The sequence below is a fragment of the Mauremys reevesii genome, linkage group 1 (genome assembly GCF_016161935.1).
Source record: "Mauremys reevesii isolate NIE-2019 linkage group 1, ASM1616193v1, whole genome shotgun sequence".
In the NCBI taxonomy this organism is placed as follows: Eukaryota; Metazoa; Chordata; order Testudines; family Geoemydidae; genus Mauremys; species Mauremys reevesii.
This window is the reverse complement of record NC_052623.1, coordinates 238,806,556-238,823,841: the sequence shown is the minus strand read 5'-3', so window position 1 is coordinate 238,823,841 and position 17,286 is coordinate 238,806,556. Positions and strand designations below refer to the sequence as shown.

Sequence of the window (17,286 nt, the reverse complement as noted above, 5' to 3'; positions counted from 1 at the left end):
CTATGAGATGCAACTAAAATCAAAGAGCTCAGCAAGTGAATCTTTAAAATACATTTGTCTTTAGTAATGCAAAAAAAATTGTTTTGTGTCTAACTTTAGTATGAATTTTAATGTTCATAATGAAAGAGGTAATTAAATGTATGATTTAACTGCAATAAATGTTGGCACATCAACTAACTCTTCCAATCATTACATTTAAATATATATATTCAAATAAGGGAATCACTTGTTGCAATACCACTGGCTTGTGGTCCCGATTCTCCACTTCTTTGCACCTTATGCCTTTATTTACCCCTGTGCAAGGTGAGTGTAAATGGCTACTATTCTGATTTGGTTTTATGCCCCATCCACTTTGTACAGGTATAAATGACAGTGCAAGGTGCAAGGCACTGGAGAATCAGGCCCTCAATTCATGTAACTTTTCAATTAAATTGTCCATGCCACAGTTTTACATTCAGGTTGGGCAAGTTAATTCTTTTCCTGCTTTGGGTTCACAGCATTTATCATCGTTTACTTCAGTCACAAGTCTGGCTGTACTGAATGTTTAGCTTAGTTTACTGTTGTAAACAAATAAGGCATCCACTTCCTTAAGTAGTCCCGGATAGTTCAAAGCTGCTATTCAGAGCTGTTGTTATACGCTATCATACACCATCAGAAAACATTTTTTTAATTAAAAATAGGTGTGGCCATAATGGCCGTTTCGCCTACCGACACTCCAATGTTTGCATTTGATATCAGGTATTAGTTAAAACAACAACAACAACAAAAAACAGTCTTTGAGGAGTTCCTGGGACAGCTGCACTTGCAACAGTATTGGGGAGGACTATCTTATCAGGCCACTTATTCCTTAACATTTATATAGCACTTCCTGTTTTCAAAGTGCTTTATAGCTAATAACTAACTAAACCTTGCAACCTTACCTGCCTCACTCTAAGGTAGGTAGATAAGTATATTATCCCTTAAAATATTATGCCAACTACCATCACCGTTTAGTGAGCGGGCTCTTTTTGCTCCACATAAGAATATTGGGGCTAACAACCACCAAAGGGATGAGGCATCTAAATGCATTAGGTATGTAAATAAGTGGCCTGATTTTCAGAAGTGCTGAGCAGTTGCAGTCCCATTGACATCCTAGGGTATGGTGGGTGCTCAACAAATATCAAGCTGTGCTCAGGTAGGTGCTTCACTGTGAATTTAGATATCTAAATTTAGGCACCTGACCAGATCTGTCCCCTGATACATGTGCACAATACTTATTAATTTCAACAGCAATTGCTGTGTGTGTCTAAGGCCAAAATTTGGCCTGTCATGTTGGAGTTTGTGTGTTAGTTTGTGGGTTCAGTAAAATGAATTTTGGTTATTTTTACATTTTGATTCTGTGTAAATCACACATAATCCATATGCTGCTGAGCTAGAAATTAAGTGCTTTGGTTTCTTTGTCTTCACAGGAACTTGGAATCAAGCATCCACTGCATCGGAAGAAACTTCAGCTCGCTCTTCAGGCACTGGGGTCTGAAGAAGAAAACAATCATGGAAAACTGGATTACAACTGGGTTACCAGTAAGATTCATTGCAGTTTAAAATAATAGCATCTGTGCTTTCTAAAAGTGTGTCTACAGTGCCCACTACTGGCAGCAGCATGTAGGGTGTGTGTAGCTACACACAGCAGTGAACATCAGGCTGCATCCACCCTGCAGTTTGTAGCTAAACAGAGCAGTATAAGGCTCTGTCAAGGGGGAGGCTGCTGGGAGCTGCTGGAGCCTTCCCCTGCTGCCAAAATCTTTCACTGTGGTGGAGAAAGGCTCCGGCAGCTCCCTGCAGTGGGCAGCTGTTGGACCCTCTCCCCAGTGCCAGAGTCTTTATCTGCTGCAGAAGCCTTTCCCTGAGGTGGGGAAAGACTCTGGCAGTGGGACAGTTCACTGCTAACAGTAGCAGTATAAACAGGGGAGGCACTGCTTGGGCATGTAGAGAGCTGCATAGGGTACAGACCCCAAGTATTCAGGCATGTCTTTGCTCACCTAAGCAGTGTTTCACTGTCCTCACGGCAGTTCGTACCGATGCTAGGGGGACCTGCTGCTTATGTACTCTACATGCTGCTTTAAGGAGTGTGCAGTATAGACATACCCTAAGATAGGGGCAGAGGGTTAAGGATCCGGGATAATTTGAGTATCTATGAATACCTGTGAGTAATGATAACCTGGAGAGTTCCGGCTAGATACATAACTGTCCTTAGTCTAAAGGTGTTTTGAGTTAGTAATATGTGTTTTTCTTAGGGTGGTTGGATGATATTGGACTTCCCCAGTATAAGACTCAATTTGATGAAGGAAGGGTGGATGGTCGAATGCTCCATTACATGAGCGTTGTAAGTAAATGACAGGTTATTTTCTGGCATATTTTGTGTTCTTGGTTTTCGTTATTTTTGTTAGGGGTTTTGTTTGTTTGTTTGTTTGTTTTAATGCAGAGTAACATGATTCTAGGTGGTAAATTGGAGCCTCACTAATCTAAAGAAACTTGCTTTTCCTGCTATATATCATGGTGATTCCAAAAGTATTACCCAATTAAAGTTTATTTCCCCATGCACTCAGAAAATGGAAATCAGTAAGACTTTTTCCTTATTATTTATCGCTTATGTCATAACTACATAGAGAAGTAAAATTCACCCATGTGCAGATCAGCAGAATGCCTATGCATGACTGAGGCCCAATTCTGAGGGCTTAAGATGGGACATAAATGGTGATAAGTCTTGCACTCGCCCTCTGTACATGGGTGAATTTTATCCAGAGTGAAAAGATCTATTATATGGAAGATAACTATAGTTCACGTAAATTAACAAACTTAGAAGATTAACCTCATTTGCTTTTACAAAACAGAGAATGGAAAATCTATCTATATATCTTAATAAAATTGTTCAACAGAAAAGCAGCTTATTTGGTCTTGTTGGATTTTCTGCAGATAATTTAAAAATTGTTAAATTTTCCAAAAATCTGTTCTGCAGATTTGCTGAATGATAACAGAGTAATGTTTACCAGAGGTCAGCATGTCAGAAATTTCCCACAGTTTGAAATGTGTTTTAAAATCAAATATTTATAGAATAGCATACTGTAATTGTCTGTGTGTCTCTTCCCCCATGTTGTGTGCGCTAACCTGTAATGGAATGTCAGACATTGTCAAGTGTATTCAGTGGTATGCTGCCTTCTAGTAGCTACATCCTACAGAGGATGTAAACCCCAATAATACTACCTATGTGACTGTTTCACAGGTTATCGCTAATATGGAACATTTTAAGGCCAAGTTTTCAAAGATAGTATTGTAAGGTATACTTGCAAAATATACCCACGTATCTCCATTGTGTCTGAACATTTGAGAATTATGTGTATAAATGTGTATGTGAAAATGAGGTAACCCTATGCCTATTTAATTTGCACACAATATTGCATGATTTTCAAATGCAAGTGTAGTACTTGTAGACACAATTGGTTTGTGTAAATTTTATAGTCACAGCATCCATCTACCTACTGAAAATTGGGCCTTTGTTCAAATTCATATTAACTAATTCAAGTAGATGGTCTTAATTCTTCTCTCTAAGAAGTTTAATATTAAATGTTCAATATATTGTTACTGTTCATTTGGGTGACTAGGGTAGGAAAATCAGAGCAAGTTCCTTTAATCTTTAAATCAGGATTTTTCTTTAAAATTTATTCTAAATAATTAAGACTAAGTTCAATATAATTAGGTGGTATTTTTTAAATATGTCAGACCAACTTCTGACCTCGTTCCACCACCTTAAAATACCATGGGTGAAATAGGCCCAGAGTGTTTTGTTTGAAGGCAGGTAAGACATAATGCAACTGAGAGGCAAGGTTCTGCTCTTTGAATGGAAACTGAGGGTCTCATATAATATGGCCCAGTTTCCACCGCAGGGTTGGCCTCGTATAGTCCCCAGTCTCTTAGGGGACATCTACATGGCATAAAAGCCCCACAGTACAGCCGCACCTGGCCTAGGTCAGCTGACTTGGGCTGTGGGCTAAAAACTGCTGCATAGACGTTCGGGCTTGGGCTGGAGCTTGAGTTTTGGGACCCTCCACCCTCGCAGGGTCCCCTGAGCCTGAACGTCTATGCAGCCATTTCTCAGCCCCCCAAGCCCAAGTCAGCAGCTGACCCAGGCCAGCCACGGGTTGTTTATCCCCATGTAGACATACCCGTAGCCCTGGTAGTGGCCCACCCTTGTGGGCCTGCTCGCTTTACTTCTGGCTGGGGGGGGGGGGAGACAAAAGTTCCGGTCAGCACAAACCAATCCCCTCTTGGTGTCAATAACAAGGCGAAAAAGGTCAGTGGCATCACCTTATGTCGGGGGTGCCTGGGTAGCAGCTTTATTGGAGTCCTTGTGGCTGGGTAGCTGGGTCAGCCCCTCCTTGTCGGGTTTGCTGGACTCCTCGCACAGCTGGGAGGCTTCTGGTACGAGGGTTCCTCTGGCTGTTCCAGGAGCTCTCTAGTTGCTCTCTTCTCAGGGTTTCCCCCTTGCTGACTGCAGCTTCCCCCTTTTAAAGCCTTCCTCCCTACCATGCATAATTGATAGAGACAGGACTGCTTTAGCCCCCGGAGCCTCCCAAGCCCTGTCAGTGCGGGGTTTATGCACCCGTCACAGGTGGTTTTCATGATTTAGTTCAACTCGCTTTGTAGGTGCCTACAGCCACCAAACCATTTCACATAGAGCCCTCAACAGTCTTTATAGAGTAGCATTTTTCCTCTCTAGTGCGCTTGTGGTCAGCACCTGTTGTCAGTCACCTGACCATCCAGTTCCTTATCAGAAGCCCCTGAAAAACATTTATCAGCTACAGTAGGTGTGAGGCCAGCATGACTATTTCTTTGTTTTACTATAGGAGCTGCCTCTCTTTTCATGGGGACGCTCACTTTTTCATATAAGCACTGTGGCTGGATTTTTCTCATTTTTTTTTCCCACGTGAAAGCTTGAGTCTAGGTTGGATTACAATTTTAAAATGATATTCTGATGATATTCTGTGTTAAGAAAGTTATACTGTTGCTGGTTGCATTGGTGATGACAGGTTATGGCACTCTCTCTTCAAATCATTCCGCAGAATCCTTTCCACTAACTTCTGTGCATGAAGGAAGTTACACAACAGCTGGCAGAAAGAATTCTGGGAAATCTAGCGGGAGGCAAGGCAAAAAAAAAATTTTTTAATCCTTAAAAATTACCTTAAGGAGGCGCTATCCCAGCATTTCTTAGATGTGGCACCGGAGGCAGACACCTACATCTATCTTTTCAGGGCATATGTTGTTATAGAAAAATAAATGGGTGTGTGTGTGTGTTTTCACCCCTTTTTAATTTTTCACAGGATGACTTGCTGTCCTTGAAAGTTGTTAGTGTCCTTCACCATCTTAGCATTAAAAGAGCCATCCAGGTCCTGAGGATAAATAACTTTGAACCCAACTGTCTGCGTAGGAGGCCGTCTGATGAGGTAACAAATTTTAAGTGAAGGCTAAATCATGGCGAGTATAATCCACTGGCTTTCCTTACAAGTGATTCTTGCTCTACCCACCCCTAGTCTTGACTGCTGCCCATCCCTTACCTTTTCCCTTCCTTCAGCTTTCATGTTGGACCTTACCTATCTGGGATTCTGGCCCCTTTTCTTCCCCTTACCCCAGCCTGTTGAGTCAGTTCCTCTTGTCAAATCTCCCCTCTCTGTATTGTGCTATTTTAAGGATGGAAGTGGAATCTATTAATTGTCTTGAATTAGGTGGACAGTTCCCAGTAAAGCCTTGTTAAGTCTTTATGAAATCTGTAGTTTTCTTAATATTTACCTTCTAAAATGGGTTGAACCTTTTAATCAAATATTATCTTGGGCTACCGCTCTAGCTGTATTTGTCTTACGGTCAGCTTGCTCTTGAGAGGGAATTACGAAACTAAGATAAGGCCATCAGAACTGTGGTTCGAGATGCATCACATTTTTCTCTAAGGGGTGCCCAGTACAGCAGTTCTTTGGGGATAACGGATTCTTATATATACTGGTGTAAATTGAAGTCACTCCACTAAAGTTAACGGTGGTGTAAAACTGGTGTAAGCGACAGCAGAATCAGGCTTTTTGCATTCATGGAAGCAGCTCACATAATTTTACCGCACTTGCTGCATGAGAGTTTGGGGTGGGGGAGTTAGAATGTTGACCTCCAACCAAGATAACCAGTCAGCTGCATATGCATGGATCAGATCAATATTTCTTCAGGAATCTTGCAGCTATATACATATTCCAAGTTCTGAATTGGTGTCCTGGTTACAATGAACCATTTCAAATCACAACGCCTTGTCTAAAAGCTTCCGACAAGTTCTCATAATGTTCACAGGAGCATGAGGTAGCTTTCTTTATTCCACCCTCCAACAGCAGTACCACCAGCCTGTTCAACACACACAACACATAAATAAAAATACTAGACTCAAAGGTGAGGATGCTGAACAAGAGACAGCAGCCAAGGAGCATGAGAGCATGAAGAAGAAAATCTGTTCAACTTGTCAGTCACTTTTAGGGTGCCTCCTAGTACAGCATCTCTTATGAAGACATGGGCTGGACCCATAAAATGTAGATCTGATTTGAAATTTCCCAGTATTTGGGGTGGGTGGGTGGGGTCTGGGATTTTGGTCTAGGTCATCTCTAGTCTGATAGAATAAAATGCCGCCAGGTACCAATAAAAAAGAAAAGTGTTATGCATTTGAGAGTGGAAGGTTGGTTAAAGTGAAGGGCAGAGAAGGAATTGAATGAAAGCTGGAACTAAGAAATCTTCATGACTGTAACTATTCCTGTTTACAGAACAACATCACCCCATCAGAGGTTTCTCAGTGGACCAATCACCGTGTAATGGAGTGGTTACGCTCAGTTGACCTAGCAGAATATGCACCTAATTTGAGAGGGAGTGGTGTGCATGGTGGACTTATGGTAAGGGTTTAGTGTTTCACTTACAAGAGAGTCCAGATAATATTTTAATACTGTATATGGCTAAAATCAAGTGTAACTACGTGTTGCCTTGTTAGCAGTGTCCCTTTTTACTTCAGTCTGTCCAAATGGGCAGTCATCTTTAGTAAGCTTGTTGTTAGGAACCTTTATAAACACTGATGCGCTGGCCGTTTAGGTAACAATGTTTCTGTACATCTAAATTTTCCCTTGCATTCCCTTTCAGGTAAGGCATTCTCAACTCCTTGCCCTAAATTGTTTGATAGTGTTGCTGTGTGCTGGTAAACAGCTAGATGTGCTTCTGTAGTGGGCGAGTATTTTGATTCCTGTGTATAGTTTGTGCATCAGTTTGTAAACTTCTTTGGGATCGTTCTGGATTTCAGGCACTGTCATTAGTAGAAATCTTCTTCGTATAGTGATATTAATCTCTGTTGGCTCAGATATCACAATCAAGAGTGCCATCTGACTAACTTGGGTGGTAGATCAGATTCTTGTACAGAAACTGATTATAGAAAGCAGAACATTCCTGTGCTGTTTGAGAAACACACCACACAGAACACTTCCACTGTATGTCTAGTCACTTTCCATTATCATTGTCGTTAAGCTTAAATAAAGTTTCCAACATTAAAACCAAGATGAAAATTGCACACTAGCATACTATTATCAGTTTATGACAGGATCTCTCAAGCGCTCACTCTCTCTATTTGTCCAATCAGAGTAACATTTAAAAAGAAAGAAAGAAAGGGGGGGTGGAAAAGATCTTTTACCATAAATGAAGGCATATTTTAAACACAAAATAGTGGGTCAGTCTTACTTTCCCTTGTTTACTGGTTTGTTACCACTGAGAACTCTGCCAAACCACAGGAATAAGCCTTTCTAAACCCAACAGATGTTAACTGGAGTAAGTGGGTGAGGTTCTGTGGCCTGCAATGTGCAGGAGGTCACACTAGATGATCATGATGGTCCCTTCTGACCTTAAAGTCTATGAGTCTAACTCTTTTCTTCTCTTTTATAGTGCATTTCCCCTAAAAATGGCCTATGCAACCCAAAAAATGCCCATAAAGTCTGGCATGGCCGCTGGCATCCTCAAGACCTAATCCAAGGGTATTGATTTCAGTTTGACTTTCTGTGGTTTGTTTCATAGGTCTTGGAACCTCGTTTTAATGTGGAAACTATGGCACAGTTGCTGAACATCCCACCAAACAAGACACTGCTGAGACGCCATTTGGCAACCCATTTCAATTTACTGGTTGGTCAGGATGCCCAACATCAAAAGCGTGAAGCCATGGAATCTCCAGACTATGTCCTTTTAACTGCTACTGCCAAAGTGAAGGTAGGTCAATGCTTATTACTGTCCAGTGTTTGTGTGTGTGTGCATTTTAAGCAGCAGTTAAATTGCCACTTTGCCAGACGTGGTGGTTTTATAAGCGTTCAGGGTGCTGTTCGCTGACGCTCTGTGCACAGAAGGGAGGAAAGCTAACTCAGTTAGTAGAGCATCACACTTTTAATCTGACAGTTCCTGCTCAATCGAAGTGCTTTTTAGAGTGGGAGGATGGTCAGTGGTGAAGATGCTAGACTGAGTTAGGAGAGCTGTAGGACCCTACCAAATTCACAGCCATGAAAAACGCATCACTGACCGTGATATCTGGTCCCTCCTGTGAAATTTGGTCTTTTGTGTAGTTACCCTGTACAATACAGATTTCACCAAGCAGACCAGCGTTTCTCAAACTGGGGGTCCCGCCCCAAAAGGGGGTCACAGGGAATCGCAAAGTTATTTTAGGTGCTATTACCACCTTTACTTCTGTGTTGCCTTCAGAGCTGGGTGTACAGAGAGTGGCGGCTGTTGGCCAGGCACCCAGCTCTGAAGGCAGCGCCCCACCAACAGCAGCACAAAAGTAAGGGTGGCAATACCATACCATCACACCCTTACTTCTGCACTGCTGCTGGCAGCGGCTCTGCCTTCAGAGCTGGGCTCCCAGTCAGCAGCCGTCGCTCTCCACCTGCCCAGCTCTGAAGGCAGCAGCACTACCACCAGCAGCGCAGGAGTAAGGATGGCAATACCGTGCTTCCCCCCTTCCCCCCCCCCAAAAAACAACAACAAAAACCTTGTGACCCCCATCACCTTTTGGTCAGGACCCCTACAGTTACACCACCATGAAATTTCAGATTTAAATATCTGAAACCATGAAATTTTAAAATCTTATGACTGTGAAATTGACTAAAATGGACTATGAATTTGGTAGGGCCCTAGAGATCTAGAATCAGTTCCTGGCTCTGCCACAGGCTTTTTGTGTAACCTTGCGTGATGTCTCTGTGCTTTAGTTTCCCAGTAGTAAATGAAGATAATGCCGCCTTTCTTCTGCCTTTTGCCCTGTCCCTTTATATTTGTAAGCTGTTTGGGACAGAGACAGTCTCTTACTCTGTGTGTGTTCAGTATTTAACCCAATGGGACTCTGTGAATCTCTAGGTGCTACTGTTACACAAATAAGAAGAAAAATGAGGAGCTGTTTCTTCCTGGTTTTGGTTGTAGTGAAATTTGAAATATTCAGGCTAACGTGTTTAGGATCTGAGCCTCTATTAGTTGCTTGCAGTTAAATAACTGATGGAAGAATAAAAGCTTAATTAAATCCAGGCTGAGTAAATTACCCAGTTCCTGAATTTATGACAGTTTTTTCCAACTTTTTAAGCCAAAAAAGCTTGCCTTCAGCAATTTTGGAAGTCTGAGGAAGAAGAAGCAGGATGATGTGGAAGAGTATGTGTGCCCGATGGAACTGGGACAGGCATCTGGAAGTGGGTCGAAGAAAGGATTCAAGGCTGGCTTGGATATCCGAGTGTATGACGATGACGATTTGGATAGACTGGAGCAGGTGAACCAGCTTTTGCTGTTTAAATTCAGCGATGGCACTGTTGGGTTTGAACGGCATACCCAGTGTTGTTTACCTTGGATTGTTTAACTCCTTGTCATCAGCAGTCATGGAACACCATGATACTGCCAAAAAATATGGTTCCTGACACAAGTCCAAAGGGACTACTTATGCACAGAATTTGGACCTTAATTTGGCACAAGTAAGCTTTTCCACAACACCAAAACTTACTCCCCCACAATTGGCATAATGTAGAATGTTTGTTGTTTAATGCACTTACTGAATCACCACCACAGATGAGTATAAATTATTTTTTTCCCTGTGACCTGTTTCTTGTAGATGGAAGATTCAGAAGGGACAGTGAGGCAAATAGGAGCATTCTCTGAAGGCATCAACAACTTGACCGTAAGCCTTAAGATACTGCCAGTAGAACTAAAGCGTCCATGTTTTGAATATGGCCCAAAACCTTAGACAACCTCCTGTACTAAGAAATGTCCCAAAGTATTGCCAAGCACAACTCTGCTTCACTCTTTTTAGCAGACTGTCTGTGTTTGGGAGCTGATTCTTTTTTTTTTTTTTTTTTTCCAGTCCTTTGGGTGGTTGCTTTGGGCAGGTTTCAGTCTATTGCAGAACTTGGTGAAAGTTAGTTTTTATATTGTGAAACTCCATCTATCCTTAAGTAGACTGAAAGTCCAGAATTATTGTGGAAATCGGAGTTCTGCTTATATTTAAAGCTAAGATTTTGTCATGGTTATTTTTAGTAAAAGTCATGGACAGGCCATGGGCAATGAACAAAAAATTCACAGGAGCTGTGACCTATCTGCGACTTTACTAACAATAACCGGGGGAGGTGAGGGCAGGGCTAAGTAGGGATGGAGGAATGACAGCTGGAGTCCCATGGGGGAGGGACTGACAGGCCGAGCCCCCCTGCCATGGGCGGGGGGACACAGGTGCAGCTCTTGCAGCCACAGCAGGGGGGCGCAGCTATGGGGGGGGCACACAGCCTCCACTCCAGAGCTGGCTGCGGGGCAGGGGCACAGAGTTCTGGCTGCAACCCCAGCCACAAGTGCATAGCCCGGCCACAGGGGGAGGGGCACACGGCCCTGGGAAGTCGTGAGGGGTCCCACCGCCAGCTCCGGCTTCATCTGCTGACAGCTGAAGCCAAAGAAGTCACAGAGGTCCGGTAAAGTCATGGAATCCTTGACTGCTGTGACCTCCACGACTAAATCGTAGCCTTAGTTACAGTGAACCTCCACAAAGAATGTCCCATGCATGGTTTGGGTTGGGTTAGTTTTCTGTAAAATCATGGGCTCCAGCCTGAACCCAAATCTGATCTTTTTGCACCACACTGCAAAGGGGCTAGACAACAGCTGAAGGTTCCCCTGGTGGGGAGGAGTCCCCTGTGTGTGTAGAGCCTCCAGTATCTGGCTGCTGAATCACCACTGGTGCAGGGGTAATCCTGCTGGGGAAGAAGGGTGTGGGCACTATGCTCTGGCAATCCTTGACTGGTCAATGGCCTTTTATGGGCTGAGGCAGCCAGGCATACTGTAGAGCAATCTTGGGACTGCTCTACATTATGCCAAGGACCAAAACAGCTTTAGGATCAGGGAGCTGCAAATGATTCTCTACTGTCATCTGCATCCAGTGTATGCTGGGTGGAGATGACAAGAGGACCGAGGCGAGTGACTTCATCACAGAGGATTCACTAGAGTTGCATTGCATTTTATTTTCCTGAGACTACACAATTCTGAGTTCTTAATTTTATCAGAGTCAGTGTTAATTCTTCCTTTGTTTCCTTTGCAGCACATGTTAAAAGAAGACGAAATGTTTAAAGACTTTGCTACTTGCTCTCCTAGCGCCAGTATAACAGATGAAGATTCAAATGTGTGACAGTAACTGCCGAATACCAATAAAAAATTAAATTTCTTATATGCTAGGAACATCATCGTTATATGTGATGGGCAGCAGATCATGTACATTACATTGCTCTTGCTTCTGTTTGTTAGAAGTGATATTTTTGGGTGGATAAGGAGAAAAGGTGCCTATTCTAAAGTTGCCATAAAAGATAAACCAACCAGACACTGGTGAGTGGTAGTATAATTGTTTTTACTATATTTAATGTACAAACCTGTGACATATATTCCAAAGTATTGCATTTACAATTTGCTACCATAATGCTCTTTATGTTTATTCATGTAGTGAAATGTACTGTTTCAAAATAATATGAAACATATAACTTGTAAATAACCTGCGTCCGCATTCAGTGTGACTTTCAGCTGAAAAAAAGATATCACTGGTGTCCTATTTTAATAGATTTGTCCAAAGTAAATACCAGTTCTTTCTTTTAGTATCCATGGTAAGCCTCCAGGTCCCACTGCCCTACACGAAACTCAAGGTAACTCTTGACTGTTGCTGTCTTATTTTTATACTGTTTTATATAAAAAAATTATATGAAGTGCATGTAAAGCAGAAGTTTTATTTTGTGACATAAAGTGGTGAAAGGTTCAATTGTTTTTTAAAGGGATGATCCCAGTTTGCAAACCAGCTGGTTACTGGAAAAGTCGTACTGACCTTTGAACTGTTTGCTTCCTTTCGTTTTTTAATGTTTGCTAAGTGTGGTCAACATTTTTAGGTTTGGGATGAAGCTATTGTGAAATGTAGATCTGCTTGCATCACATTTCTGAATCTGTAATATCTGAAATTTCTCTTTTCCTTTTTTCCTCCAGCAGCAGCTATTAACATTAAAATAAGGTTTTAATGGTTTTAAAAATATTCTGGAAAATTCATAGCTTGAAATTGAGGAATGCTCAGTGTGGAGAAGGATATTCCAAAAGGATGGCTTGTATAGTTGCAAAAGTTATTTAGAGAAACATATAGGAAATGTATAATTTCCCAGCATTAAACCTAAGGTAGGGTTTTGCCTCAAGAATAAGTCCAATACCAAAGCACACGTTGCCTAATACTTATGCCTGTGTAAAGCACAGCTCCTTTCTGCTTTGAAATAATCAGGTTTCTAAAATTCTAACTAGCCAGTGAAAATCTTTTGTCAGACGTTCTATAGAACATGATAGTTCTTACCAAAAAATGCTAGCTCTTTGTCTGTTAAAATGATGATTCTTAAGATGTTGAATGTTGCATGTATTGTAGCACAATGGTATGATGCTTCATTACTTGTGAAGAAAAACTACAGCTAGATTAATTACCTTACCGTGTTGTGTGCTTTAACAGACGGGTTTCATCATGCTTTTCATCAGTTCTTGTTACAAGCATTGGGAAGGATGCTGTTCTAGACAAGTTGCTTATTACAGTCTAAACAATGTTAGATTTATGGCAATTTCAGTACATCTGATGTATTATTACAGAAGTTGGGAAGGCAACAGAGATTTTATCAAGATTTTTAACGTGGGCTTCTACAAGTTGCTGGGAGGGATTTGAGACTTTTTCTGATGTTTAGCACTATAACCGTATATGCTGTTACCAATCTGTTTTTTTAAAGGATGGGCAGCCTCGGTTTATATTTATTTATAACTACAATAAATTCAATAGAACCAGTTACATTATGCATTACATTGAACTCTGCCGTTCGTTCCTTACTAGCTAGAGCCAGGCAAATAATTCATAATGAATTATTTATTCATTATTCAAAATTATTGATGGAATAATTTCTGCAAATAATTCTTGGTCAATACCAGGGGTTCTCAAAGTGGGGGTCATGAGCTTATTACATGGGGGGTTGCAAGCTGTCAGCCTCCACCCCAAACCCCGCTTTGCCTCCAGCATTTATAATGGTGTTAAATATAAATGTTTTTTAATGTATACGGGGGTCACACTCAGAGGCTTGCTATGTGAAAGGGGTCCCCAGTAAAAACAGTTTGAGAGCCACTGGTCTATAGCTTGTTCATCAGCAATTTCTTGTGATAATTTGATATCTGAGCTATTTTGATTGGACAGGTGGGTCACATGGTAAGCGTCTGTTCCCTGACTGGCTAAGTGTAACACTAGGAATAAGGTCTCCAGTGTGAATACTTGTGAATTTGAAGTTTGCTTTCTGTGAATATTCTGCAGCATAATTACTCTTTGTTTTGAAGTAGTGCCCAACCAGGGATCCGGGTCCTGTTGTGCTAGGCACTGCACAAACACAAGACGACATGGGCCCCTGCCCTTAGGAACCAATAGTTGCTTAAAATTCACTCGTTTGCAAACTTGCTTGGAAGTGAACACAATAGTTAAAATATTCACAGAAAGAGATCCCAAGGGGATTATAAACAGAAATATTGAAACAAATATTCACAGAAAGCTGTTTTGTTTCCCCCACCCAGCCCTATCAATAAGCCTATTGAGAGCTTTAGATGTTCACTTGTTTTTAATGTAATGTAAATAGAGGTCTATTCAAAATCATTCTTTTCAGTGGTTTACTGGTTGGAAAAAGCCCATCCTATCCAAGCTACCTATCATCTGAACGTTGATTATTTTATGGAGAGAGTAATATAAATGCTAAAATAAAGTCAGGAAGTTAAAACAAACATACACTTCTGATGATACTTTACATTTTGTGTGTAAAGAGGGCAACATAAACTAATATGTATTGCTGTGTAAAAGCAAATAAAGTCTGTTGGAAAATACCAAATACTTCTGGGCTTCTGCATTTTTTTAAATAATATCTCAATTGTCTGTCTTCTTTATAGTTTCAATTGACCTTAAAATACTTTTCAAACTAATTTTCTGGAAATAACCTTGTCATTTAAAAAAAAAAAAAAGCCAAGCAGAATTCCAGTGGTTATATGTTTATTCATCCATCCATTTATAAAGTTCTATTAGAAATCAAAGAGCTGGCTAGCCTAAGGAGTCTCATGTTTAATTTCTGAGAGAAAGACCTAAACCAGCCCAGCTTGATGGCAACAATGTCATGAAAAAGCTCTGCACTCTGTTCCTGGGTTGTTCAATAATGATCTTTCGAAGCCACGTTAGTTGACCCATTCATTGATCTCTTGATACTGTGCCATAGTGGATTTGCACTGTGAAAAGTGAAATGATGATATTTTGGCACTCATGCAAACTATGCAAACAGTAGTTAAGCTTCGCAAAATCCTGTTTTGAAGTTGGGAAACAGAGGCACGGATAGGTTAAGTGACTTGCCCAAGGTCACATGGGTAGTCTGTGGCAGGGCAGGGAATATAGAACCATGATTCCCAGTCCTGTGCTTTAAGCGCAAGACCAGCCTTTCTCAGGCAATGGGGGAGAATGAACAACTGGAAGCTAGAATACATTAAATAAAATTTTTCTGTATGTTTGTTTACAATGATGAGCAGAAGGGCACCTTGTATATGGAGTTCATATCCAAAACAAACCCTACAAAAGTGATTTTTCCTCCCTTAATATTCTTCTGTTGAGAATAGCCCACTTCTACTTTAACTGAATTCTCTCATTAGCACTGACTCCCTGCTTGGTAAGGCAACTCCCATCTTTTCATGTACTGTGTATCTATACCTGCCTACTGTATTTTTCACTCCGTGCATCTAGCCCACGAAAGCTTATGCCCAAATAAATTTGTTAGTCTCTAAGGTGCCACAAGGACTCCTTGTTGTTTTTGCTGATACAGACTAACATGGCTACCCCTCTGAAAAGCTCATTCCTCCAGACATATCAGGTCCTCAGCTGGCGCTGTGTATCTTGACGGGCATCTGCATAGCATTATACAAAGTTTTTGCCCTCTGTATGTTAATCTGTTTGCTGCAACACAGTGTTCACATTTACTTGTAAGCATCAACCACAATTGCAGTTTTGCTTTTGCTCTTATTACAATGGATCACTGGCTCTTTTTGAATCAATGCCTTAATGGGTTTTGTATTTAGTGAGAGTTGCATGTTGATTTTTAAAACAGTTTATGTACTTCTGTGGCGGGGGAGGGGGTCCCGCTGGAAACTACTATAGACACAAAGAAGGGGCATGCATTCAAATACGTTTGAGTATCGCTGCCGTAATGGCTCCAGGTGCTGCATCTTTGTGCATGCCAGCTAACCACAAAGCTCCTGTTTCTAAATTGACCGGAGTAAACATCTTAATATTTTTTTTCTTTCCAAAGAGCTTTGAGTGTATCTTGTTATAATAGGACTTGTTTATTCCTTGCAATGTAGAACTAAAAATTTAGGGAGACAGATACCACATAACTAGCAGTGATTGGAAAAATATTTTCTGTGTGTAATTTAGATGTACATCTCTTCAAATCTTGAAACAAATATGATCTTGAGAGATGGGGAGGAATACTTCAAAGGGGAACTGCAAAGCTTTTCGAAGCAAATGAAGCAAAACCTCTTCTATTTCCAAATCAGTAAAAGATCGTGCCCTCAGATTAGGGAAATGCTCTGCTTTGTGTTACATCCTCTGAAGAGGAGCCACCCAAAATTGTTGGCAAGCAAATAAGAGAACTGATTTCCAGGCTTCTTAAATGTCTCTTGTAATTTCTGAGTCTCTGCAGGCCCCTGATTCTGCTACTGATTGGCATATTAAACAGTTTAGTTCTTTTAATCATAAAAGATTGGACACTGGGGATAGTTGAAGATGAGGGAATCATCTGCTTAGATGTGAATAGTTGAATCTGTGGGTGCAGATTTGTTTCCGTAAAGAGAAAGCACAGAAGAGAGATATGAGACCACAAAAAGAAATGTTCGGCCTGCCAACAAATAAGGAGAGAAAGAAGATTGAGTGAGGGTCACTGAAGCAGGGGCCAACATGGAAGGAGAACTGGGAGCTTCAAAACACTAATGTAGAAAGGAAGAGAAATTAATCAATGATATTAAAGGTTACAACTCGATTAAAAAGAGCAAGAGCAGAGATGTGCCCCTTAATCTTAGCTCTGAAGAAGTTGTTAGTGACCTTCATGAGGGCAGTTTTTGTGGAGTGGAGAGGGGCTGAAGTAGCTCAGGATGAGATTGGAGGAGAAGAAGCCTAACCAGTAGAGAATAGATAACACGCACAAGGATTTGCAAGAGAGGGGGGAGGAGAAAGATAAATAGTTGGTAAGGCCTGTGCATTTGACATAGGATTTTTTTTAGATTGAGGGAAGAGACACAAGCATGCCTGTAGGCTGGTGGAAAACAGCCAGAGGGCAATGAGTGGGAGGATGCGAAGTATGATGAGATGGTTGAGAGATTAAAGGCAGAGAGTAGAAGGAAGATCTCCACATCAGTGACTGCTATCAAAGAAGGAATGGAGATGAGAAGGAATAAAGTTCTTACAGGACAGTGTTAATTTTAATTTTGGAAATATTGATGAGATCCTGGGCAGAGGAAGTGGTTTCACTGAAGAATTGAAGTTTGGAAGTAGCAGAACTAAAACTGGCCTGGGTTCATCCATGCAAATACTATTAAGATGGCATGCATCTGACCATCATGTTTAGCGAATCCAAGAAGAGAGAGGAGGGGGATGGATTTTGTAAGACTGGAAAAGCTTGTTTATATTAACTG

At 41.2% G+C, this 17,286-nt stretch overlaps 1 protein-coding gene across 13 annotated transcripts in view; it reads left to right on the top strand.

Annotated features, from left to right (window-relative positions):
- The window catches only part of PPFIBP1 (PPFIA binding protein 1), a 169,087-nt gene extending 156,080 nt beyond the window's left edge, over positions 1-13,007 (top strand). For all 13 annotated transcript variants that reach the window (XM_039482881.1, XM_039482853.1, XM_039482892.1 and 10 more), the window contains 8 exons: positions 1,449-1,560; positions 2,274-2,362; positions 5,355-5,477; positions 6,819-6,944; positions 8,104-8,292; positions 9,647-9,826; positions 10,163-10,228; positions 11,627-13,007. In XM_039482881.1, the coding sequence (XP_039338815.1) occupies positions 1,449-1,560; positions 2,274-2,362; positions 5,355-5,477; positions 6,819-6,944; positions 8,104-8,292; positions 9,647-9,826; positions 10,163-10,228; positions 11,627-11,713 (972 nt within the window). In that variant the 3' untranslated portion in view covers positions 11,714-13,007. The remainder of the gene's footprint in view (positions 1-1,448; positions 1,561-2,273; positions 2,363-5,354; positions 5,478-6,818; positions 6,945-8,103; positions 8,293-9,646; positions 9,827-10,162; positions 10,229-11,626) is intronic.
- Positions 13,008-17,286: the final 4,279 nt, after the last annotated feature.